The sequence below is a fragment of the Mobula birostris genome, chromosome 13 (genome assembly GCF_030028105.1).
Source record: "Mobula birostris isolate sMobBir1 chromosome 13, sMobBir1.hap1, whole genome shotgun sequence".
Classification (NCBI taxonomy): Eukaryota; Metazoa; Chordata; class Chondrichthyes; order Myliobatiformes; family Myliobatidae; genus Mobula; species Mobula birostris.
In genome coordinates this window covers 38,252,404-38,279,722 of record NC_092382.1, presented here as the reverse complement: position 1 = coordinate 38,279,722, position 27,319 = coordinate 38,252,404, and the positions used below count along the sequence as shown (strand labels likewise).

The 27,319-nt window shown below is 43.8% G+C and overlaps 2 protein-coding genes across 2 annotated transcripts in view; one reads left to right on the top strand and one right to left on the bottom strand.

Moving 5' to 3' along the window:
- Nucleotides 1-27,319, top strand: part of LOC140207898 (uncharacterized) — a 188,254-nt gene that overhangs the window by 57,568 nt on the left and 103,367 nt on the right. The window lies entirely within an intron of this gene.
- Nucleotides 293-27,319, bottom strand: part of LOC140206728 (NACHT, LRR and PYD domains-containing protein 3-like) — a 35,692-nt gene continuing 8,665 nt past the window's right edge. The window contains 15 exon segments of the mRNA XM_072274914.1: nt 293-2,031; nt 3,865-4,068; nt 7,517-8,344; nt 8,480-8,647; nt 9,457-9,627; nt 9,829-9,999; nt 10,135-10,305; nt 10,527-10,697; nt 10,867-10,959; nt 12,102-13,340; nt 13,342-13,891; nt 18,080-18,145; nt 18,239-18,410; nt 22,624-22,790; nt 24,536-24,624. Coding sequence (XP_072131015.1) covers nt 8,257-8,344; nt 8,480-8,647; nt 9,457-9,627; nt 9,829-9,999; nt 10,135-10,305; nt 10,527-10,697; nt 10,867-10,959; nt 12,102-13,340; nt 13,342-13,891; nt 18,080-18,145; nt 18,239-18,410; nt 22,624-22,790; nt 24,536-24,593 — 3,285 coding nt within the window. The 5' untranslated portion in view covers nt 24,594-24,624 and the 3' untranslated portion in view covers nt 293-2,031; nt 3,865-4,068; nt 7,517-8,256.

The window sequence follows — 27,319 nt, the reverse complement described above, 5'->3', positions numbered from 1 at the left end:
ATCGGCACAGCTTTGTGGGCAGAAGGGCCTGTATTGTGCTGTAGGTTTTCTGTGGTCTATATATTCTACCACTTTAGAAACTGTTGGAGGAGGTGGGGAGGGGTGGTTATCTGGCAGAGGAAAGTCAAAGGGGTGATGTGGGTTCAGTAGTTAGGGTACCAGAACTAGAAGGGGACTAATGTCGTAGTGGTAAGGCTTGCTGGTGCTAGTGTGGTGGAGGCAGGCTGGGTTAAACTGAAGTTGTAGTGGGAATGGGAGCCAGAATGACAGAACAGATAGTGGAGAGGGTGAATTGAATTGAATTGACTTTATTACTTCCATCCTTCACATACATGAGGAGTAAAAATCTTTATGTCACATCTCCGTCTGAATGTGCAACATGCAATTTTTAGTAAGTTATAATAGAACACAACAGTCACTATAACTTAGAAATGCAATTGTATCAGCATGAATTAAGCAGTCTGATGGCCTGGTGGAAGAAGCTGTCCCGGATCCTGTTGGTTCTGGCTTTAATGCTGCGGTACTGTTTCCCAAATGGTAGCAGCTGGAACAGTTTGTGGTTGGGGTGACTCGGGTCCCCAATGATCCTTCGGGCCCTTTTTATACTCCTGTCTTTGTAAATTTCCTGAATCATGGGAAGTTCACAACTGCAGATGTGCTGGGCTTTACACACCACTCTACAAAGTCTGTGATTGAGGGAAGTACAGTTCCCATGCCAGGCAGTGATGCAGCCAGTCAGGATGCTCTCAGTTGTGTCCCTGCAGAAAGTTCTTTGGATTTGGGGCTGCATTTCAAACTTCTTACAACCGTCTGAGGTGAAAGAGGCACTGTTGTACAGACCACATGAGATCCTCTGTGATGTGTCTGGCGAGGAACTTAAAGCTGTTCACCCTCTCAACCCCAGATCCATTGGTGCAAATATGGGTTAGCCTGTCTCCATTCTTCCTGTAGTCCACAATCAGCTCCTTTGTTTTTGTGACAATGAGAGAGAGGTTGTTTTCTTGACACCAGACACCTCAGGGCATGGAATGTGATATTGTAGCCATTACTGGGACTTGTTTGCACCCAGCAATCTGAGGAATTCAGAGAAATAAATTTGTGGAGAGATCACAGACTATGCCAAGAAAGAATGCTTCATATAGTGAGCGATTTTAAATTCCCAAAGATTACTGGGGCTCCCGTATATAAAAGGACTGGATAGGTAGAGTTTGTCAAATGTGCCCGAAGTCAGCACGTCGAACTCCCGACATAGAAGTGTGCAATAAGCTATTAGAAAATAATCCAGGGCTAGTAACAGAAATTAGTGTATCGGAACACTTTGTATGTAGTGATCATAATGTCAGGAGATTCCAAGTTAATATAGAAAAAGTGAGGACTGAACCATGGGTTCAATTCTCAATTGGAGAATGGTCAATTTTGATGGTATCAGAAAGGATCTGACAAGTGTGGTTTGGGACAGGCTGTTTTCTGGCAAAGGAGTACTTGGTAAGTGGGAGGCCTTCAGAAGTGAAATTTTGAGGGTGAAAAGTTTGTATGTGCCTGTCAAAGTAAAAGATGAAAGTTAACTGGTGCAGGGAACCTTGGTTTTCAAGGGATATCGAGGCCCCGGATATTTTGTTCCTCTAAATGCCTCAGACTGTTGGGTGCGACCAAGATTCATTAATGACTACAATAATCATAATTTCATGCCCTGAGCTCATCTGATGTTTTTTTTTAGTTGTCGTCAGTTGCTTTCTAAAAGCTTCCTAATACTTTTTGCTCTTTTGTTTGGCCTCTCTTTGGTTCTTATGTTGGCTTAGGCTTCTCATTTCAGCCATGGTTGTGTCCTCCTGCCTCTACAATGCTTCCACTTCTTTGGGATGTATCAATCACTCAGCTCCTGAATTGCTCCCAGAAACTCCAGCCATTGCTGCTCCATTGTCACTCCTACCTGTCTCCCCTTCCAGTCAAGTTTGGCCAGCTTCTCTGCCACAGAAACATGGAGAAGGTCAGTACAGAACCATGCCCACTCTGGACGATCAGAATGGTAATCTATATGAGGAGACAAAATAGATGGGAGAGATTTAAAATTTTTTTTTTTTTTTTTTTTTGCATCTCTATTTTTCAGGAGTTGGACACAGAGTCTATAGAAGTGAGGCAAAGCAGCATCAACTTCATGGACCCTGTACAGATTACACAGGTGGAGGTGTTTGCTGTCTTAAGGCACATTAGCGTGGATAAATCCCCAGGCCCTGACAAGTTGTTTCCTGGGACTCTGCGGAAGACAAGTGCAGAAATCGTCAGGGCCCAAGCACAGTGTGATGTCAGATCACATCTTGGTGACTAAAGTGATCTCATCTGAAATGTTGCCTTCACCCACTGATGTATTTTGTAAATCTTTTCACAGGTTAAGAACGACAAGGAATTTGTCTCCCAGAATCTCAGAGACAACACGCCAGTTTTGTCCTTCCTGTCCATTAGGAAGTGGATCAAGGGATTCACTCAATCATCCTTCCTGCTCACACTATTGGAATGGATTCACTCAGTCATCTCAACTGAAAGTCCATCAGCAATTCCACACTGGGACAAGGCCACTCACTGTTCTGTATGTGGGAAGGGAATTAATCAGTCATCCTACCTGCGGACACACCAGTCAGTTCACACTGGGCAGAGGCTGGCCACCTGCTGAATTTGTGGGGAAGGATTCAGTCGGTCATCTGACCTAATGGCTGACCAGTCAGTTCACACCGGGGAATGGCCATTCACCTGCTCGGACTGTGGGAAGGGATTCACTTTGTCATCTCACCTGCTGACACATCAGTCAGTTCACACTGGGGAGAGGTTGTTCACCTGCTCAGATTGTGGGAAGAGATTCACTCAGTTATCCAGCCTACAGACATACCAATCAGCCCACACAGGGAAGTGGCTGTTCAACTGCCCAGACTGTGGGAAAGGATTCAATCACTCATCCACTCTCCAGAGACACCAGTCAGTCCACACTGGAGTATGGCCATTCACCTGCTCAGACTGTGGGAAAGGATTCACTCGGTCATTTCAACTGAAGGTACATCAGAGAGTTCACACTGGGGAGAAGCTGTTCAGCTGTTCGTTGTGTGGGAAGGGATTCACTCGGTCATCCGACCTACTGGCACACCAGTGAGTACACATTGGAAAGAGGCCGTTCACCTGCTTGAACTGAAGGAAGGGATTCACCCAGCTATTTGGTCTAGGAGACACCAGTAAGTTCACACAGCAGAGATGCTGTTTACCTGCTGTGAATGTGGAAGGGGTTCAGTCACGTACGTAACCTTATGACATACTACTGGAGTCAGAAAAGTTTTAAGTTTAAAACTATGTTGAACTCTGCAATTTTTCCCACTGATCATCCAGTTCTGGACCCTGGTGACTGGGCATGGGAGGAGTTTCTTCTGCTGCACATTCACCTTTAATGGGACTGGAGTTTAATATTCTGGATCTGGGACAAATAAATCAGTTTTGTTTTAAACTCTTTCTCCGGTAATATATAATTTAGAAATCTTATCTGACTGTTGAGTGATTTTTTTTTAATGTCGTTTATAGCTCTTCCTCCTTCTGTCCTCGGTAGTGTTAATCTAAGTGTGTTTGAGTGTAAATAGTCTTTTCTGAATTTGTCATTTCAGTTCTTATTTTTCTTTGTAAAGTTTCCACATCGGAATGGAACCAAGATATTTTGCCAAGGAATATGTTAATATTGGAATAGTGAAAGAGTTTATTGCCTTTGTTGTATTTGCTATACCATGGAAATATGTTTGGCAAATGTTCTTAAGCCTTGAAGTCAATTTTGTCATATGTTTTCTCTTTTTCACAATACTTTCTATTTTCTCTGCTTATTGATATTCCAGGTACCTGGGTATCAAGAGTTCTGATGAAGGAAGGGTCTTGGCCCAAAATGTTGATTCCCAACCATAGATGCTGCCTAACCTGCTGATCTCCTCCAGCACATTGTGTGTGTTGCTCTAGATTCCCAGTATCTGCAGGGTCTCTTGTGTCCCATATACTTGTATGTTTCTTGAATAGGACACACAGGGAGGCAGAGTAGGTTGTATGGTTCTGTTGGTAAAAAATAAAATCAAATCATTAGAAAGAGGTAGCATAGAGTCGGAAAGTGTTGTGTCATTGTGGGTAGAACAAAGGAATAGCAAGAGTGAAAAGACACCAATGGGAGTTTTACAGAGACCCAAAACAGTAGTATGTATATCTTCCACAAATCACAATGGGACAAGGAAAATGCATGCCAAAACAGCAATATTACAGTATTCCTGGCAGATAGTCATGCAAATATATTGGGAATATCAGGGAGGTGCTGGATCCCAAGAGGAGGTTTCCTAGAATGCCCACAAGATGGCTTTTTAGAGCAGCTCCTGGTTGAGCCCAGCTGGGGATCAGCTATTCTCGATTGGGTGTTGTGCAACGAACCGGAATTAATTAGAGAACTTACGGCGAAAGAACCAAGAGGGGGAAGTGATCTTAATATAATGGAATTCACCCTGAAATGCGAGAAGGAGAAGCTAACGTGAAATGTGTCAATATAACCGTAGAATAAAGAGAATTACAGAGGCATGAGAGAAGAATTGGTCTGAATTGGTAAGTAAAGAATACTGGAATGGATGACAACAGAACGGCAGGAATTTCTGTAAGTAATTTGGAGGCACAGGATATAAGTACCAAAGAGGAAAAAGTATTCTGTGCCGTGTAGCTACTGTATAATATGGAACTACTTTATGTTGTAGCAACACGTTGTTGCGTGTGCTATTAGGTGCGTATTGATCTGTACATGTGTGCCGAGTTCGGTTGTTGCCAGTAAAGAACCATGGGCTGAAAAATGGCAGATGGAGTTTAATACTGACAAGTGTGAGGTATTGCACGTTGGAAAGACAAACCAAGGTAGAACATACAGGGTTAATGGTAAGGCACTGAGGAGTGCAGTGGAACAGAGGGATCTGGGAATACAGATACAAAATTCCTTAAAAGTGGCGTCACAGGTAGATAGGGTCATAAAGAGAGCTTTTGCTACATTGGCCTTTATTAATCAAAGTATTGAGTATAAGAGCTGGAATGTTATGATGAGGTTGTATAAGGCATTGGTGAGGCCGAATCTGGAGTATTGTGTTCAGTTTTGGTCACCAAATTACAGGAAGGATATAAATAAGGTTGAAAGAGTGCAGAGAAGGTTTACAAGGATGTTGCCAGGACTTGAGAAACTCAGTCACAGAGAAAGGTTGAATAGGTTAGGACTTTATTCCCTGGAGTGTAGAAGAATGAGGGGAGATTTGATAGAGGTATATAAAATTATGATGGGTATACATAGAGTGAATGCAAGCAGGCTTTTTCCACTGAGGCAAGGGGAGAGGAAAAAAACAGAGGACATGGGTTAAGGGTGAGGGGGGAAAAGTTTAAAGGGAACATTAGGGGGGGCTTCTTCACACAGAGAGTGGTGGGAGTATGGAATGAGCTGCCAGACGAGGTGGTAAATGCGGGTTCTTTTTCAACATTTAAGAATAAATTGGACAGATACATGGATGGCAGGTGTATGGAGGGATATGGTCCATGTGCAGGTCAGTGGGACTAGGAAGAAAATGGTTCGGCACAGCCAAGAAGGGCCAAAAGGCCTGTTTCTGTGCTGTAGTTTCTACGGTTTCTATGAAACATAGCAAAATAGCATTGTTGTGTAACCAGGCTACATACATAACATATTCCAAAGGCAAGATGATACAACTGTGGCTAATAGGAAGGTAAAGCCAACATAGGCAGCAAAGAGAAGGCATTCAACAGAGAAAAAATGGTGGTAGGTCAGAGGATTGGGAAGCTTTTAAAAACCAACAAAAGGCAACTAAAAAAATAATTAAGAAGGAAAATATGGAAATCGAAGGTAAGCTGGCCATTAAGGAGGATCCTAAATGTTTCTTCTGATGCATAAAGTGTAAAGGAGAGATGAGAGTGCATATCGGACCAACGGAAAGCGATGTTGGAGGAGTGGTAATAGAGGCAAGGAGCTGGCGGATGAACTGAGTCAGTATTTTTCATCAGTCTTCACTGTGGAAGTCCAAATATCAGTGGTCAGAAATATTTATAGTACATTCCTCAGGAGCAGGTTCTTGGGAAACAGAAAGGTCTGAAGGTAAAGGCCAGCTGGACCACATGGCGTACATCCCAGAGTTCTCAAAGGGGTGACTGAAGAGATTGTGGAGGGATTAGTAATGATGTTTCAATAATCAATTCAATCTGGCATGGTTCTGTAAGACTGACAATTTGGAAATATCAGTCCACTCTTCAAGAAGGGAAGGTGGTAGATGAACAGATATTATAGGCCAGTTAGGTTCACTTCACTCTTTGGGAAGATATTGGAGTCAGATATTGAGGATGTGTTTTCAAGGTATTTTCAGTCATTTTCAGCATGTTTTCCTCAAGGGAAAATCTTGCCTGACGAGTATGTTGAAAGTCTTTGAATTAATTGAAGTGACAAGCAAGATAGACAAAGGAGATTCAGTTGATGATATGCAGCTGAAGTTTCAGAAAGTCTTTGACAAGGTGCCACACATGAGGCTGCTTATCAAGTTATGAGCCCATGGTGTTACAGGAAAGACTCCCTTATGGACAAAGCAGTGGCTGATTGGCAGGAGGCAAGGAATAGTAATGAAGGGAACCTTTTCTGATTGGCTGCTGGTGATCAGTGGTGTTCCACAGGGATCTGTGTTGGGACCAATTCTTTTATGTTACTGTATATGGCAATGACTTGAATGACAGAATTGATGGTTTTGTTGCAAAGATGCAGATGATATCAAGTCAGTTGGAGGGACAGGATGTTTTGAGGAAATTGGGAGGCTGCAAAAGGACAGACAGATTAGAGAAATTACTTGAGTCAGAAGATGGTAAATGTGTGGAATTTTTTGCCATGAGTGGCTGTGGAGGCCAAGTTATTGGTTGTGTTTAAGGCAGAGATTGATAGTTTCTTGATTAGCCAGGGCATCTATGGGTATGGGGTGAAAGTAGAGGAGCAGGGATGACTGGAATGATTGGATCAGCCCACGATGGAATGGCAGAGCAGACTCGATGGGCTGGATGGCCCACTTCTGTTCCTATATCTTATGGTCTTATGATTTAAAGGAGGTGAAGCCTTGAATTCTAATCTTGCTAAGAAATAGACACTACAAAAAGTGCGTCTTTGGAATGTTACGTATCTGAAGTTTTGTTTTATAACTTTCTGTCAGATCAGCGACGCCCCATGTGCTTTATTTGTAAACAACGAAACCATCAAGATTGCAGCAACACTTCCATAAATGACACACTGAAAAAGCTACTGATGGTTTTACTCGGTTCCGGAAGATGATAGAAGCATTTGAAAAGCGTTGCACACTCAAGTCATTTGGAAAGAAAGGTACAAATGACTTGGATTGTGGTCTCATTGCTTCTCATAACATTTCCAAAATGATAGTAGAAGTGTGCAAAATCTCACACAATTAGGGAAAGACTAATAACGCCTGCCGTATCAGGTACTCACCACTGTTCTCAAAATGGATACCAGTGTTGATGATGGATTTCAGCTCAAAACAGACATTAGGCATTTTCAGATTTCTTCACTCTGAAGACTGCTTCTGAAAATCTTCATTTTCGGGGGATGAAAATGCCGTTTTAGTGTGGACAGAGAGTCAAAACGAAGAGAAAAGGCTTTGTTTTCAAAATTATCCAGCGTAGTGTGGATGTAGCCTCAGTCTGAATGCGCAGCTACTTGCCCTGATGAATTCAAACCTGGCATTAAAAATTTAGATTCCCACTATCTCTTGGCAGTGCAACTGGAGCACATGCCAACCTCCGTAGTCTCCCGGGAAAGTAGAGGCGCTGTCGTGCTTTCTTCACAATCAATCCAAAACTCAACAAAATAAAGTGATATTTGACGAATAACGTTTGCAGTCTGAATGGACAGCTGCTTGCCCAGATGAATTCAAACCTAGTATTAATGATTTGGATTCCCACTATCTCTTGGCAGGACAGCTGGAGCAGACCTTGGGCGAGTTCTGTCTGCATTTCCAAGGAGCTCAGATGTTAGACACTGAGGGATCTGGCAGAAGATTAATCAATGGCCAGACAGCTCTGACACCCAAAACAGCACTGGGGCACCTGATGACGTGTAGTGGCACATGCTCATCCGGAGCTGCAGTTGTTTAGGGTTTCAATCCGAGTTGTGACTGTGAAATCGATGAATACTATTCCACAGGAGATAGTACTCTACATTTGAATGAATCACAGTTTAACACTAAGTCCATTTCTGTTTCCCCGCAATGACATCAGTTGATTTTGCCCCTCTGCAGTGAATGGATTCCCCTTCAGCCTGAAACAGATGTAAGAATACAGAGGACGTTATACAGTTTGACTAGCAGGGCGGTGGTCTTGCTAATTCAGCAACAAATATTTCCAGGAAAGCCCAGTGAAGTTTTATTGCATTAAACATTAATATAGTACTCACGTGATTTTCCTCAAGCTCTTGCGTCGCAGTATCAGCCGGCGGAACGAGTCGGTCGATTTGTCTGTGAATGAGTTTCCTCCCAGGTCCAAAATTTTCAGTGAACTCATTTTGTTGAGAACGAAGCAGAGGGACTCTGTGCAAGAATCGGTCAGACCGTTACTGTGCAGACTGGGGATCGCAAAGACAAAGAACAAGAGTCAGATGAATCGTGAGTATGTTTTTATTTTTACTCTCACTGAAACTAACATGGATGATAGAGTTAGTGAGTCTTGGGTCATGGCACCATACAGCATTGAAACAGGCCACTCTGTCCACGACTGCGTCTCTTCTCACTTTGTCAAGACTCTGCTTCCAAAACTCTCTCCAGCTGTGAAGTACTGGTACGCACCATTCTCTGGTTGAAAATCACCGCAGCAACTATTCCCCATCTCTATCCATGAAACTCTGCCATCCTACAACTGTCTTGTAGTATTTATCTATACCTTACTTTTCAATATCTCATTAACCACTCTAAACCTCCTCCGTCCAGGGAAAAGTGACTGAGCCTCCCCAGACTCTCATAACAGAAATATCCCATTCCAGGAGATACCCTAGCAAGGGCAACTTGACAGTAGATTCTGGAATATGGAGAGAATCACATATCGCTGGAGGACTGAGATGGCCATGTAGAATCTGTGGAGGCATAGTTACCATTTCTGATCGAGATATTGAATGAAGACCAACATCCTGTCAACTTTCACTGCACCATCGGCAGCGCTGTCACATTCTTCCTTTCACACGATCACCAGAGCTGCATGAACTCCAGCTGGGATCTGAGCAATATTTGGTGACGTTGGAGATGAATGTCTCATCACTTGGGTCACTGTAATCAATGTGCCAATTTATGACGAAGGTCCGTCGTCCTGGGGCCGTTTTTACCGCATTGAGAAAGATGTTCACAGTCAGTTAAGAACATACCTTGTCACACTGATACTTACTCTAGTTCCAGTAGTTTACATTGGAGCTCCACCAGCACCTCAGACAGACGTTTCACCCCTGAATCTCCGATATTGTTATCACCCAGTGACAGAAGCTTCAGGGAGCAGTTTGTTTTGAGAGCGATAGCAAGATCCTCACTGAACGAATCTGTGAGAGCGACATCCCATAATCTGAGGGACAGAGACGCAGATGGAAATGGAAAGAGGAGGATCTGTTTTCACTTCCAATTCACTGTTTGTTGATAATACTCCTCATCTCTTATTGTATACTTAACATTATTGATACTAACAATGATCCACTCTCTTAAATGTAATTAAATTTCAGACACATAGTAGTTGTAAAATATGACCTCTCCATAGTCTGACTCTTACCGTAGTTTCTGTATTTTACACTCTGGGCTGTTCAAAGGTCCAAATATCAGCTTCACCCCTGAATCTCCCAGATTATTATAGTCCAGGGCAAGATCCACCAGTGACGGGCTAGTAGCTAGAGCGGAGGCGAGATACTCTGCGCCAGAAGCTGTGAGACCGATTCTACATAACCTGCAGTTCAAAAGAAGCAAATGAAACCCAATGCAAATTTGTCATTATTATTCCAGCTGAGGTCAAAAAGTACCAAACACATTCTACAACATTAGGCATTAAGTTGTAAGTACAATTTCTCAGTTTGGTACTTACCACAGTTCCTGTATTTTACAGTATGGGGTCCTCAGAGCCTCAGAGAGCAGTTTGACTCCTGAATCCTCCAGTTTATTGTTATCCAGTTCCAGTTTGATCAGTGAGTGGTTTGTTCTGAGAATGCAGGCAAGATTCTTGGCGCAAGAAGCTGTAAAACTATTGTTCTTCAGTCTTGTGACCAGAAGAATTAGAGTGAGAGCAAATGAGGGGGAGAGAGAGGGTGGGGTGGGACGAGGGGGGGAGAGGGGGGAGGGAGGCAGTGAGAGAGAGAGAGAGAGAGAGAGGGAGAGCCAGAGAGAAAATTAGTACACCATTCAATCTGTGTTCCTGATAATAACACTAACGTTGTACAACTGAGATTAGAACAATATCTGTCACTCTCCACTACTTACCCCAATTTTTGTATTTTACATTCCGAGTTATTTAGAACTCCGAACAGCTTTTTTACACCTGTATCTCCCAATCTGTTGTCCTTCATATCGAGCTCCGTCACTGAGCGGTTTTTAATGAGAGCAGAGGCGAGGATTGCAGTCTGAGAGGCTGTGATACAATTATTGCCCAATCTGGTGTCCCATAATCAAAGGAAAAAAAGGGAGACTGAGACCTCAGAAGAAACAACTCAATATAAATCACCAGATTTTACCAGTAGTTACGTTAATTGTTAATTGTTCATAACTGTGTTCTGTTCTAGATATAATCAGAGAATCAGACTTCTCATAGTATGGTTCTTACCGCAGTTTTTGTATTTTACAATCCTGCTCCCTCAGAGCTACAGAGATTAGGTTCATTGCTGAATCACCCTCACCCAATTCATTGTTTGTCAATCTGAAGGAAAAGAGAGAGTTGTGAGACTCAAACTGGCTCAGACCCATGACCTGACACATTTTGCCATTCTGATATTTCAAGTAAACATTAAGTAGTGAAGAAGTTTTCAGCTAAATTATTCTCACATTAAGAATTAATCCCAATATGTTACATCCCACTTGTTTTCAAGGTCTGTGTTTTGTTGCTCTTTCTAAACTTATCTCTGTCCAGTTTTGCTTTCTGTATTATTTTGTTGTTATAATTTAGTTCATATTTGTCAAACCTGCATAATTTATGATGCACATTAAATCCCAGATTCACAGAGGAAGGGCCACATTCCATAAAATTAAACATAAACTCGATCTGACATGTGCAATATTCCTGTACTATCTCAGATCAGCACGAACTGCAGCTGGGAAGCCCTTCAAGGAACTTTTCCAGACAGGCAGAATTTTGGTGGAGATGCAATTTTTCAAAGTACCAATTCCCTTCATTTATAACAGTCAGTTTTCATTTCAAACCCAACCATTCTTGAAAAACTTTTGTAGACTCTGTCTCAAGCAGAGCCATAGACAGCAAACAGATCATACCACTCTCCAGCTCAGTAGTTGAAATGTGGTGTGAGGGTGGCCACAAAATTGGTCCAGTTACGTCTCTAGTCTCAGGATAACTGCTGCAGCCGGTATATTGTAACTGTTTGCTGGCTGCTATAAACGTCTATGTATCACCGACTGGACAATGAAGATGGTGGCTGTTGTGACTGAGTCTTTGACTGCCTGGCCCAGAGAAGGAAGAGGCTGCAAATGGGTGAAGGGATGCAGACGACTGAAAAGTGGAAAGGGCTGTGTCATTATTGTGTTAAGCTAACATCTGGTCACTTACAAGAAGCTCAGATCGCGCACTGACAACAGAGCTGTGCTCTGATCTTTGGCAATAAATGGGGATGTGGCTGCTCCCTGTGCAACACATGATGATAGTCGCTGCCGTTCTCCAGAAGGGATACGATACTGTTAGTCTGCTAATCATCAGTCAGTGACAAATTTAAGATATTTAGTCATCGGTAAAGCGAGCAAACAGTGACACAGGGCTATTTATTTGGCTAAATACATTTAACATTAAATCTTTAATTTTCACTGATAGAAAATCTAAATATTTAGAATTACCCCAACTCTTGGCATTTGTAGAGACTGGGTGCCAGCCGTTGGAGTCCTTCACACTGAATGTAGCAATGATCCAGGTCGAGGTGTTTTATTGTATCACAGAGTCCGATGACATGAGACAGGACCGCACAGTCAATTGGGGTCAGTCGCAGTCCACTAAGTGAAAGTTTTTCCACAGACCCTAGTGCTTCCTGAGCTAGCACACGATTCTGAGACTCAAACAGGTAGTGCAATGTGTTCAGGAGGCTCCTTTTATCGGCTTCGTTCTCTGTGTTTCCACTCCGACGTTTGAACTCCCCCTTCACAAAGTCAATCACCTGGCAGGCTGCATCGACAGGAAATGGACCCAGAACCTCCTTCCAGCGCCAGGCTGACCCCGAGGAGAGACCAGCAACAAAACGGAGAAATACCTCAAACCGCCCATCTGTCATGCAGCAGGCTTCAGCGAGGATCTTCACAGTATCCTTGAGGTCTGAGGTCAGGTATTGTGCGACTGCAGCTACAAACTCTTGGATGGTGAGGTGTGGGAATGTGTACACCACACACCGGGCAGAATCCTCTCTCTCCAAAAGCTCCATCAGGAACCCGGACAGGAACTGGGAAGGTTGCAGTTTGTACTTGATCAAATCTCCATCTGTAAACACAATCTTCCTCTCAGACACTCCTGTGAAGGCCATCTGACCAACCCTGAGTAACACATCATGAAGGTTCTCAATCTCACGGCCGTGGTTTTTCAGGATGTTGTAAACGTAGTAGGAATATAGTTGGGTGATGGTCTTGGGAACTTGCTGCGGGTCCTTGTCTCCTTTTGTAAAGAAGGGGCCCAGTGCTAGAGCGAGGATCCAGCAGTAGGAGGGGTTGTAGCTCATGGTGTACAGGATCTCGTTCTCCTTCACGTGTTTGAAAACAGCTGCTGCCACCGTCTCATCTTCAAAATGCCTATAGAAATAATCCTTCCGTTCCTCACCAACAAATCCCAGGATTTCAGCCCAGACACTAATCTCCGCCTTTTCCAATGAATGTAACGCAGTGGGGCGGGTGGTCACCAGCACTGAACACCCTGGGAGCAGTTTGTGCTGGATTAAATTGTACACAATGTCCGACACATGGCACCGGAATTCTGGGTCTGCACAGCATTGCTGAGGTTCTGTGTCTCTCCGACTCTCAGTAAAATCAATTCTATCCTTTAGTTCATCCAAACCATCAAATATAAACAGCAATCCCTCCGGGTTCTTCCAGACTATTCTCAAAGTAAGGATACTGTTGCAGAATCAGTTCCGTCAGGCTTATATCACGGTTAATGGTGTTTAGATCCCTGAATTTGAAACTGAACACAAAATGGTAGTGTTGGTATATTTTCCCCGTGGCCCAGTCATAAACAATCTTCTGTATCATTGTTGTTTTCCCGATGCCCGGGACTCCGGCCACTGCTGCTGAATTCCCAGGTTTCACTCTGTTCACTGATGTTGGATTCACAGAGTCAAATCCTAAGAATCTCTTTATTCGCTGCCAGTAAGTTATGTTATGGGAAAAGCTGCTTTGAAGCAACTGATCAGCATGGATTTTTTCCAACTCTCCCCGAAGATGCTTCATTCTCCACTCCTCATGGTCTCGGCCTCTTGCCAGCAGCTCGTGTTCCACAAACCTCCGTCCTCGAACAGAAGAAATGACCGTCAGCTCAGCGTATCGATCAACCAGCTTGAAAACCTTAACCTTCTCCCTCAACAGAATCGTGTTCACTCTGAGCTTTTCAGTTTCTTCCTGCAGTGTCTTCTTGTGTTTCTCATGAACATCTTCCATGGGAACAGAAAGAAAATTGACACAGTTAGATTCTCAACTTAATAGCGATACATGCAAAATTCAAATCACTAGAATTTCAACAGTTAACTCTAAAGTGCTGTGGTTGTTACCATCGAAAGTGAAAATCCACCAAGACACAGCTGTTTGGCCTGTAACCAATATGCAAAAAAATAAAATAAATAAAATCAAGTCTTCACAGAGCTGTCAGCTGTGAAGGTGAACATATCTCGAATACTCCACTGCAACTGCCTGTGTTGACCAACTCAAGACCCTTTCATTTCCAGGTACTTTATTTTGAGGATAAAGTTTGAAAATCCACATGTTAAGGGTCTCAGCCTGACATGTCGACTGTTCATTTCCCTCTGTAGATGCTGTCCAGCCATATGAGCAATGTCAGAATCTGTACTATCTTCATATTGACAGGCGATGTTTTGTCAAGTTAAAATAGCTACTGGAAGAACTTATCAAAACAGTCACCGCATGTGTAGAAGAAAGCAGAATTAACCTTTCAGGTCACTGTCCTTATGAAGCCCTTAGAAAATCTGAATATCTTCAATTGCAGAGGAAAATGAGGTTGGAAAGAATGGGCAACCACAATATTAAATTAACCTCAGTCCCTTCTGCCTGCAGGCTCCATATTCCTCCCTTCCCTTTGTGTTTACAGTCCCTTAAGTGTCTCCGTCCACCACCACCCTGGCTGCACACTCCAGGTGCCCGTCACTCTCTGTCCCGACACATCTCCTTCAGAGCATCCCCCTCTCACCTTAAACACATGCCCTCTGGCATTACGCATTTCAAACAAGTACTGGCTGTCAACTCTATCTATCAGTGACTTATAAACCTCTGTCTGTTTCCGCCCTCTGACCACACCAATCCAGAGAAAACAAGCCACGTTTGTCTGAACTCTCCCTGGAGTTAACTCCCTCTAACCTAGGCCGTATCCTATTGCCCGGGTGGCAAGCAGCGGTGGAAAGCCTCTACTCTAAGGCTAAAGAGCTGGTGGTAGACCTGAAGAGAGCTAAGGCACTGGTGACCCTTGTTTCCATCCAGGGGGTCAGTGTGGACATGGTGGAGGATTACAAATACCTGGGGATACGAATTGACAATAAACTGGAATGGTCTAAGAACACTGAGGCTGTCTACAAGAAGGTTCAGAGCCATCTCTATTTCCTGAGGAGACTGAGGTCCTTTAACATCCGTCGGACGATGCTGAGGATGTTCTACAAGTTTGTGGTGGCCAGTGTGATCATGTTTGCTGTTGTGTGCTGGGGCAGCAGGCTGAGGGTAGCAGACACCAATAGAATCAACAAACTCATTCATAAGGCCAGTGATGTTGTGGGGATGGAACTGGACTCTCTCATGGTGGTGTCTGAAAAGAGGATGTTGTCAAAGTTGCATTCCATCTTGGTCAATGTCTCCCATCCACTACATAATGTACTGGGTGGGCACAGGAGTACATTCAGCCAGAGACTCATTCCACCGAGATGCAGCACAGAGCGTCATAGGAAGTCATTCCTGCCTGTGGCCATCAAACTTACAACTCCTCCCTTGGAGGGTCAGAAACCCTGAGCCAATAGGCTGGTCCTAAACTTATTTCCTTGCTTAATTTACATATTACTATTTAATTATTTGTGGTTTTATTACTATTTAATTATTTATGGTGCAACTGCAATGAAAACCAATTTCCCCCGGGATCAATAAAGTATGACTATGACTATGACTATTCCCCAGTGTGATACAGCCAGCCTGTCCTGGGAACCGATAGATATGACCTTTGTGATGGAGACACTGCCTAACAAGACTGCCAACGTGCTCAAGCACAGATCGAGCCCTGATCCGAGTATCGATCGTAATTATGTCTATACGTACTGTTGCCTTGCAGGGGGACAACCTTATACTACCTGCTCACAGGGAAGCTCAGCCCACGTGCTATCATTGATGAAGAATGCTGCTCATACATTCTTGCCGAATCTGGAAATCTGTTTCCACAAAACAGATTCCTGCACATTCCCCCAATCACAGTAAATGTATATTCTCTGGTATTAGCCATTGCGACCCGGGGAGGAAAGGTGATGGCTGTAGGTTCTACCTGTGTCTCTTATCACCTTATACACCTGTATGAAGTTGCCTGTCATCCTCCTCCACTCAAAAGAGGGAAGTTCTAGATTGCTCTAGGATGTGTAATCTAATATGGGCAGTATCCTGGCAAATCTCCTTTGAACTTTCTTTAAAGTTTCCACATCTACCCTATAAGGAGGCAACGAGAACTGAACACAACCTTCCACGTGTGGTCCAGTCAGAGTTTTAAAGAGACCCAACATTACTGCATCTCATGGCTCTTGAGCTCAATCAAGATGGTGTCACGTGTGTAGCGTGTCTGGGGGTTTCGCAATACATCAGTGGGAGGAGAGAGAGCAGTGAAAAATGATATCTTATCCGTTAAATAGGGGCTGTGGACAATTCTGATTTCATGGTGTGACAAGAATACACATGGATGTTAGCTGTCCTGTGTGATCAGCAGTTAGTCTGCCACCTGTCTTCAAGAGAGAGATAAGGAACACAATGAAACCGCATCTGGAGATGTGTAATGAAGGGACGGGAGAGAGAGAGCTGTCTGGAGCGGCTCCCCCTTTGAACCCTGAACTGTTTGAAGTGATGGACAGGTGATGCTCCAGCAGGGGGATAAAAAGGGACAGGTTCGCTAAGGCAGGACACACACGACACCCGAGGTAACGAGACCCTGGAAGCAGTGTTCCTCTCACGAGTCGGTGGGAAGTACCAGACAATGCACAGGGTGGAAAGGTACGATCAGCGGGAACCCGGTGTGTGTCCGCCCTTGCTTGGGTGCCGGGTTCACTGCAGAGGATTGACCGCATCTGGAGGAGGGGTCACAGTCGGTGACCTCAGGTGACATCACCAAGGACCTGCCCGAAATCTGCTTGAGAGCAAATATCGCCGGTCTGTGAGTGGAAGCCGTTTCTGAATGATCAGTCGTTCCCGTTCTCTCTCTCTCTCCCCCCACGTTGTCCATCGCCATGGCAACGATTACTGCGAACTGAACTATTAAATCGAACTGGACTTTTGTGTCACTTTGAAATTGGTCATTTACCCCTAGACAACGATAGAGCTTGATTGATGCTGTTATCTTAATTCTGTGCACATGTGTGTTTATCATTGCTGAACTGTTGCATTTATTATCCTTTCGATTACTGTGTTGCTTGTTTCTTTAATAAAACTTTCTTAGTTCTAGTAATCCAGACTGCAACTGAGTAATCCATTTCTGCTGGTTTGGCAACCCAGTTACGCGTACATAACAATGGAGACAGACGTGAAGGCACAGAGGAACACCTGGAGAAATTTCTGAAACGCCCGTTTGCTGCTGTCGTTACTACGCGGTAGGGAATCTTCTGGAGGGAAGGCCTCAAAATCCCCAGCTTTGCTTGCTGTTGGCGACCAAGATTGAGATCGAATCGTTCGGACAGAGATGTCGCTCAGTATTCAGTGTCGAAGAGCTGATCAGAGTCCCTAAGTTTTCAGATGGCTCAGATTCGGACTGTGGTTGGGCATGGCAGGGAGAGTTCTTCTTCCTTCTCCCGTCTGCGTGAGGTGTGGGACATTTGAGAGACTTCAAACTTTTTACTGTGCTGATGGATTTCTTCATCAAGTTATGGTGTTGTAACTATATGTTATAATTATGTGGATTTGTTAGTTTTTTCAGTCTTGGTCTGTCCTGTGTTTTGTGATATCACACCAGAGGAAACATTGTATCATTTCTTAAATGCATGCATTACTAAATGACAATAAAAGAGGACTGCGTGTCTTCAGAATCTAATCTAATATCAGAACCACTGTAAGAGTTAATGAGACTCAGCAGTTCATCAGAATCTGAACACTGGTCTACAGGTGTCACAGAATGCGCTAAGCGTTCAAGGCCCAATGGCGCTAAATAGATGGATCAATTAATATAATTCATTGTCACATTTTCAAAATTTGTCATAGATTCGATGATTAAAAGTTTAAACTGCAACAGGTGAGCGATTGGGTGTGAATTCCGTGATCACTCCCTTCAAATCAAACATTTTTTTTTCCCTGTCTCCCAGACTGTGCAAACTTGGGAAGCAACAGCTCTGGCTCACACTGATTCTGGCAAGTCAGCGGTGTCAGAAAGTGGAACCTCTTACCTTTTAACTGAGGTGGTAATTCGGTTAACCCTTCGCTGATGTTCATGTATTCTGGTATATCAGCCCCTGTTTAAATCAATAAATTAAAATTGAATCATATTGTTCCAGTTACAATGGTTTTTATTGTCACTTTGTGTTCAATGTGTTGTTTTACTATACCGAGCTCCTGGATTTCCTTCAATATTCTGTCCAACTTCGGTAACTTGTTTTGCATTTTCACAAATGCTTCCCACATCACCTTCTGGGCTCGGGAACCCTTCCCCATCACCAGGGTGAAGAATACATTTGATCCTTCTGGCCGGTTTCGCTTCAGCACAAGTTCAGTGACTTCCTATAAATAACAAAAACAAATATATTGAGGAGTGTACTGACATAGCACATGAGCAAAGCCACTGCCCAGTCATGGGACGTCTCAGCAGCCAAGGTACAGTCACTGAACGGGCTCGTCACTCGTTCTGCAATCCTTGGATCGAGTCATCAGCAGGAAAACAGGAAATGAAAACTAATAAAACTCTGAATTCACTAGTTGTAGCAGAGTGGGGAATGATCAATACAGGTTTAATGTGATCAGTTCCCATGTTCAATATCCAACTTTCTACAGACTTACCAGTAAGGAAGTTTCAAGCTTGATAATTGTGGGGAATGCAAGATTGCATTATTGATCTGGGAGGCCGTCACTGGAAAACCAAGGGACGATGCCTCAGAAGGTTCTTCAAACAAGGCAATATTGGACAGATTAGATGTACCTGAGTGCCTGATGTAACATAAACTGGGCTGCTATTTGACACGAGGAAAGACATTAATCAGGCATTATCTTCAGTATCTCCATTATCTTCTAAGAAACTCGAAAACTTTCACCAAGTGCCATGTAGCATTCTGATTGACTGCAACACCATCTAGAATGGGGCGAGGGGTGTGTGGCTGGTGGAGATGAGCGGGCTACTGCACAAGATCGAAGTAAGTTGCAGAAACTTCTAAAACTTAATCATCTCCATCATGGGCACGAGCCTCTGTAGTATCTCAGACATCTTTAAGAAGCGGTGCCTTAGGAAGTCAGTATCCATAACTCCATCACCCAGGGCATGACCTGTTTTCATTTCCACCATCAGGAAGGAGGTGCAGAAGTCAGAAGGCACAGATTCAGCAATTCAGGAACAGCTTCTTTTCCTCTGCCATCCGATTTCTAAACGGATATTGAACCCATAAACTACCTCACTGCATTTTTTTTTTGTTTTATTTTTGCACTACCTATTTCAACTTAACCGTTTAACAGATAAACCTTCATTAGCCAGTCATTCTGTTACTGAAAAACAGAAAACCCCTGTATTTATTTTGTTTTACTTTTATTCAAGAACAGCAGATATAAGACGGGTGATTATATGCCTCGTGACTAACCTCACTGGCTGGGTGATTATTAGAAACTGATGAGAGAGGCAGGATTAATCTTCACTGGGAAAGACAGTTTGTGATCAGGTAGAGTCAACAGGCACTGCTTCATGAGCAACATGGCAAAATTCTGGATGAACTCAGCAGGTCCTGCAGGATCTATGGAGGGAAATTAACAAACGACGTTCGGGGCCAAGACTCTCCATCAGGACTGGAAAGGAAGGGATGAGAAGCCAGCATGAGAAACTCGGACCAAGGCCTCCTCTACTGCCACGACGAGGCCACGCTCAGGTTTTGGGAGCAACGCCTCATATTTTGACTGTGTAGCCTCTAACCCGATGATAGAAAATTCACTTCTCTAACCTCTAGCCATTTCTTCTCCGTCCCTTCTCTCTTTTTAACTATTCCCAATTATGGATCTTCTATCATGTGCTCTCTTCTCCTCGACTGTCCATCACTTCCATCTGCAGCTCCTCCTCCTTCACTTTGTCACACGGCCCCTCTCCTCTCCTATCAGCTTCCATCTTCTTCTGTCCTTTGCCTTTTCCACCTATCACCTTCCCCACCCACCTCCCCACAAACCTGTTTTCAGCTATCATCCGCCACAGTGCACAACTTCACCCCAGCATAACATTCTTTTACTGTTGATGTCTCGGCCCAAAGCCACGACTGTGTATTCTCCTCACTCAGTATTCTGTAGATGTTGCTCTGGATTCCCAGCATCTGTGGGATCCCTTGTGTTTGCACTTGTCGTTGGGCAGCCTGTCCATAAAACCATAAGACATGGGAGCAGAACTAGGCCATTCACCCCATCGAGTCCGCTCTGCCACGGCATCATGTCTGATCCCGGGTCCTTCTCAACCCCATACACCCGCCCTCTCACCATGTCCCTCGATGCCCTGATCTATCAGGAATCTATCAACTTCCCCTTCAAATGTACCCGTGGACTTGGCCTCCACGTTGTCTGCGGCAGCGCCTTCCAGAGATTCACCACTCTTTGCCCGAAAACATTCCTCCTTACTTCTGTTCTGAAAGGTTGCCCCTCTCCACATCCACCTTATCTAGTCCTTTCAACATCTGATAGGTTTCAATGTGATCCGCACATATTCTTCTAAATTCCAGTGAGTACAGACCCAAAGCTGCCAAATGCTCTTCATATGTTGACCCCTTTATCCCCAGAATCATCCTCGTGGACCTGCTTTGGACTCTCTCTCGCGGGAATGCATTCTTTCTGAGATAAGGGGCCCAAAAATTGACAATACTCCAAGGGCGGACTGACCAGGGTCTTATTAAGGCTCAGCATTATCTACTTGTTCTTATACTCTGTTCCCCTTGAAATGAGTGCCAACATTGCATTTGTCTTCTTTACCATAGACTCAACCTGTAAATTAACCTTCTGGGAGGCTTGCATGGGAACTCCTAAGCCCCTTTGTACCTCTGATGTTTGAATTTTCTCCCCAAAAAAAATAACAGTCTGCACTATTGCTCCTTTTACCAAAATGCAGGATCATACATTTCCCAACACTGTATTTCATCTGTCACTCGTTTGCCCATTCTTCCAATTTGTCAGAGTCCTGCTGCAATTGCATTGCTTCCTCAGCACTATCTACCCCTCCATCTATCTTCGTATCATCCGCAAACCTTGCCGCAAAGCCAGTCATTCCAGTAAGTCTTTGACAATGTGAAAAGCAGTGGTCCCAAAACTGACCCCTGAGGATCACCACTAGTCATAGGCAGCCAACCAGAAAATGCCCCTTGTATTCCCACTCACTGCCTCCCGCTTGTCAGCCATTCCTCTATCCATGCCAATATCTTTCTTGTAATACCTTATCGAATGCCTTCTGAAAATTTGAGTAAATGACATCCACTGTCTTCTTTGTCCACCGTGCTTCTTAGTTCCTCAAAAAATTCTAACAGATTTTTCATGCAATATTTGCCTTTACAGAAACCATGCTGATCTTGACATTTTATTATTTGTCTCTTAGTACCCTGAAACCTCGTCCTTAATAATGTACTCCAACACTTTCCCAAGTTAGGCTAACTGGGCTATAATTTCCTCTCTTTTGTCTTCCTCCCTTCTTTCTCACTGTCTGACTATACTAATTGAGTATTTTTAAAGCCAAAACTAAATCCATTGCTGAAGGCAGTACGGTTGATTTGATTTTTGTTATGTGGAGGTTGGAGCTTTCCAGATATTCTCAGATGAGATCAGGTGGAACAATTCATACACAGAACAAGGTAACTGGTGCATGACACTATTAACTGCAAATTCTGTCTTCCAGGTTGTTGATGGTGAGCTGAGGCCATGGCATGCCAAGGGAAGGTGGACACATCCACGTTTATTGAAAATTGTCACCAGCAACAATGTGTTTGCCCACAGCCCGGGCCACGTGCTGTTTATATCTTGCCACGTGTGCTGACCAGTCATAAACAGAACTTTGTGCAATAGACAGCCATCACCACCCCCACCCAGACACCCCAGCTGGAACTCTCGATGAAAGAAAGGTCACTGATAAAGCACCTGGAGAAGCTGGTGCCTCTCACACTACGGGAGGAACCGATACGGTGATGGCCAGGGCTGGGGTGATGGTTAATTTTAGCTAACTAGGGAAAGACAGCCGTGATTCAACCAGTCTTGAGTCACCATCTGCAAGGTCTGTCTTTTTTTGTGACTGAGTTGACTGAGTGAATTTAAACTCCAGCTTTGTAGAAAGATTGGCTCGAATTTTAACTCACATCTGTTCACCAGGGATGGTACATTCCGACTGCTCACTTGCCACTGTGGTATGCATGTTAAGTTTGAAAAGAACATGCTCCCCTAACTTTAAAGTACAAAGTTTATTGTCAGAGTACACACATCTCGGCACATGCAACCCTGAGATTCCTTTTTTCTGCAGGCATACTCAGCAAATCTATAAAACAGTAACTATAACATGATCAATGAGAGATCACCCCTAAGACAGTTCCCAGCACCCCAGCTCACAGGTTCCCGTGCAGATGCCAGATCTGCCAAAGAAGACAATGATCAGAGATCAGTGTTAATATTGCACCAAACAGCCGCAGGCCTGTGAGAAGAGGCAATTTGGTTTCTTTCCCATTGATACCTTCAATTCTGTGATGTTAGACCCAACAGAAGTCACCATATTTTTCCCACTCACCTCGTGTTCTTCCTTACTGATGTGTCCCTCCAGTCTCAGCATTTTGGTGAGTTCTTCCACCCGTTCTTCAATCGCCTGTTTCAGTCTTTCCCGGTAGAATTTTGACAGCTGAAATAGTTGTTCATCGTTCCACTGTGAGATGTGCTCAGAGATTGTCGTCATAGGACCTGTGAATATGAAGGGTGAATTTAAACATGAAATGACTGTTCCCTTGACATGAGCATTACGTAGCCGGCCCAGTTGGCATTTGTTAACATTGGCCACTCTGCAGTTTGCTCACGAAATATCTCAGCTCACGGTGTAGCTCCGAATCCAAAGATTCAGCAAAGACCAGATAAATTATTCCACTTCTCCCTCTATCCACGCCACTGCACTCCAGACTCAGAGCAGACACCACACTCCTCTTTCTCACATGCCAACTGTCCGATATCTCGGGCCCAGCCTCCCCGTCTCAGCCATTGTCTGATCCTTCTGAGGCCATCGGTATGAATACTGGGCTCCATCCTTTAGATACGGGATCACATATGACTATCTGATCAAAAGTTTTCAAAGTTACAATTAGATAGTCAGCGACTGCCTTACTAGTGGCACCGACATCTGATAAATGATTAGATTTAGTATTTACAATGTTCAATTACCAATACCACCAGTAATAACTATTCCTCAGAATCTCACCTCTATCAGAATAACTAAATATCTGTTTAAACAATTTAATTCTGTCCATAGACTGAGCAGAGGAGCAGGATATTCCACCTGAGTTGTTTTTCACACTGAACACTAACACTTACTCTCTCACCAGCTTCCATTTTTATAATTTGTTTCAACTGCAGGTCTTTTCATTTCTCTTGCCGCAGGGCATTGCTCCATGGAGAATTATGTCATTTGTCCTATTGAGTCTTCTCTGCCTTTTTATCATGGCCCATCCATTTTTTCCCTTTCAGTTGCAAATTCCTGGCTTCTCCCTGTATCTTTTCCTGGCACTGTAGTCCATCGTGATTTCTTTGCCCATTCTGCAAATCTAAGTCCTTTTGTAGCTTCCATATGATCTCAAGTGTACTTATCCCTTCACCTATCCTCATGCAGCCTCAACTTTGCAAAAAAAGCTATCAATTCCATCATTGAAACCAATGACATATAACGTAAAAAGAACCAGTCCCAACACCACCCTTTATTCCCGCATTTTGCCACCTGACAATAAGTCACTGCTTTATGCATGCCAGAATATTTTCAACTGCAATACCATGGGATCGTAGCTTGTTAAGCAGCTTCACGTGTGGCATGTTGTCGAAAGCCTTCAGAAAATCTAAGTACACAACATCAACTGATCCTACTTTCTCTATCCTGCTTTTTATTACTTCAAATAATTCCAACAGTCATGGTTTTACCCTTAAGGAAACCATGCTGACTATGGCCTATTTTATCATGTGCCTCTGTACCCCTGAGAGCTCATACTTTGCAATCAACTCTAACATCGTCCCAAGCTCTCAAGTCAGACTAACTGGCTGCTTATTCTGGCTAATCTCATTGCTGTCATGCCCCAACTAACGTGTCTGACCTGCCATTCACGATCATTTCATTTTGCGTGGTCTCCTGGATTACATAGAACCCTAAGATATAGGAGCAGAATTAGGCCATTTGACCCCTCAGCTCTGCTCCAGCATTTCATCATGGCTGATCCATTTTCCCCTCAGCCCCAATCTCCTGCCTTCTCCCTGTATCTGTTCATGCATCGGACAGCCCAATTAATGACAACTATTTGAAAGTTCCTGTTTCCCCTGTAGCTGTAATTTGTGCTCTACCCCTCCCCTCAGTTCAGATTATTTACCCTCTCTATAAAAATTCATTTTCACAAGCCAGATGCTCCTCAATTGTCAGGAGCAACAATTATATATTTAAAACATTGGTAACACACCCTTGTCCTTCCTTGTTGACATCGCTAGATCTTCTCTTATCGCTGCGACTTCATCCATGATGGAGATCAGCGTTCCAATTCCTGGTGTTCTGTAAGAGATGGAACATTAATAAGATGATAAGGAAATTATTATGAGAAGAAAAACATTATCCTGAAAACCCCTACGCACATTTCATCCACTCTTTGCCTGTTCAAGCACTTTCAAATCCCCTGGAGCCCAGCCCCAGTGGGCTACACACTGTCCGATCTCCTGGGACCTATCCTTTCTGGATTATAATCCAGATGATCACAGAGGGAATCACTCATTGCACATATTTTCGGACCACGGACCACACCCCACACCCCTCCCGTCCCAGAGCCCATACAAGTCTCCAGAGGAATGTTCTGCTCACGTCATGCAGAGGGAATCATAGACCCGGTTCCTGATCTCAACGGCCCCTATAGTATGTAAACAAATCAAATACATTACACTTCATACTTGAAGCTATTTTTAAAATGTAGCCTATTTCAGTGAACACCCCCCCTCCCACCCCAACCTCATCGTGCATTGAAGTACAAATGTAAATACACTGAGGCAGCGGTGAGTTAATTTGCTTCATTCACCCACACAACCTTCAGAAAGCTTGCATGGAATTTCCCTCCTCAACTTGTTTTCCTATCTCTTCCCATGAGGTCTGCACTTTCCTCTGGGGATGTGCAGACCCCTCCCTTTCCCCGCCCAGATAATAGCATTATTCTGCCTATGTCACCCCACAATTGCGAATGACTCATCGATCCGGCCGATCCCAACCAGCTGCTCCAGTTTTCACTCTCCTTCCCTAAAGTTTACCTTGTAGCCTGATGTGTTTAGTTCTTGTTCTCTCTTGTTGTGTGGGCCTTGTGGCTTGTTATTTTACACTCTATTATTAAAGTTTTCATTCACCGCTAATTGTCTCTGCTGCCCTTCTTTTGGGTCAAGCCTTCTCTATATTTCCTCACCCTTGCTACAGCCTTGGATTATTTTATTTCCCAAAAAAGGGTCATCGTTTTAAATGAGTTCTGTGCCAGAACTTTTGCGTACCTGCCACGGTAGATAGTTCCACAGTGTTTCTATCATCTGAGTGAAGAGATTTTTCCTCACTTTGTTGCTAAACCGTTTGCAGGCTATCTAGTGACTAGACTGCCCAGCGAAGTATTTTGTAGACATGTTCCAGTGCGGGATTCCACATTGTATAAACATTTTAATGGGGTCCCTTCCGGCTTCTAAACATTCAGCCCACTTAGTCTCTCACAATACACCAACTCGACTTCCAAATCCTTTATTACATCATCTCCCTGTCTGTAGGGTATCATCTTTTTGAGAAAATATATCAGAATTTTCTTCACACTTCAGATGTGATCTAATTAAAAGCTCTCTAGGATTGTACCCTCATTGCCTGCGGTATTTGTAGGTGACATTTGCACTGGGACTGGAACAGTCAGGACCATTCTGACAAGATCGTTACCTGGCCCTTTGTCATTTCAATAAGCATTCACAAGTCCTGTTCCTCACTTTTCTTCCTGTCAATCAAGATTTCGCTCACTCGGATAATATCCTCGTGCGTAATGGCATTGTAGCAATTCGTGGCGAAAAATTTACCGACCAACACGTTTTGGGAAGACATATGGAGAATGTGTAAACCGAAATGGAGAATGCGAAATTTACAGATTGAGTCCGTGGCAAATAAAACCATGCAAATACAGTGTCTCAGAACCTTGCCAGGGTTGTGTGGAGTCTCCCAGTGTGTCAGGATCCGGCCAGGGTTGTGAAGGGTCTCAGAGTGTAGCAGAACCGTGCCATAAGACCCTAAGTTATAGGAGCAGAAATAGGCTAATCATGGCTGATCCAATTCTTCCAGAACCTATCTATCTCTGCCTTATAGACTCTTGATTAGCCAGGGCATCAAAGGATATGGGGGTAAAAGCAGGAGAGTGGAGATGACTGGCAAAATTGGATCAGCCTATGATTGAACGGCGGAGCAGACTCGCTGGGCCAAATGGCCTACTCTGCTCCTCTATCTTATGGTCTTATGGTCTTAAATACAGGCAATGACTTGGCCTCCACAGCTGCTCGTGGCAATAATTCCACAGAATTACCACCCTCTGACTCAACTAATTCCTCTGCATCTCAGTTCTAAAAGGACGTCTTTCAATCCTCTTGTCCTAGAATCCCCTACCATGGGAAGTAACTTTGTCATATCTAATCTGTTCAGGGCTTTTAACATTCGGAGTCTTTCTATGAGATTCCGCAACCCCCCCCCCCCCAACCCCGCATTCTCCTGAATTCCAGGGAATACAGCCCAAGAGCTGCCAGACTTTCCTGATACGGAAATCCTTTCATTCGTGGAATATTTCTCGTGAATCTTCTCTGAACCATCTCAAATGTCAGTATATCCTTTCTAAAATAAGGATTCAATGGTGCGTGTCATCTTACAGTGTGAGGTGCGACTGTGTCAGGGCTCTGCTAGGAGTGTGCAAGTTCTCTGTTCAACGTATTCGGGCGAGATTGGGAGCGAAGGAAAAGACTGATTGTTGAAATAGTTACTTTACAGAATGTGACAGCGGTAGAAATGATGTTCTTCAATAATCAGGAAGAGAATCTGTTTAGTTATTAGAAATAGGTGTGGGCATTCCATTGCCGTGCCTGTTTCCTTAGCAAATAACAGAAAGAATAGTGAGGACCAAGTTTGCAGGCAATTTGTAGCGATGTACCAAATCCATGGTGCAGGGAAACTGAGGGGCTTTATTGTCTGAATTTGGACGAGA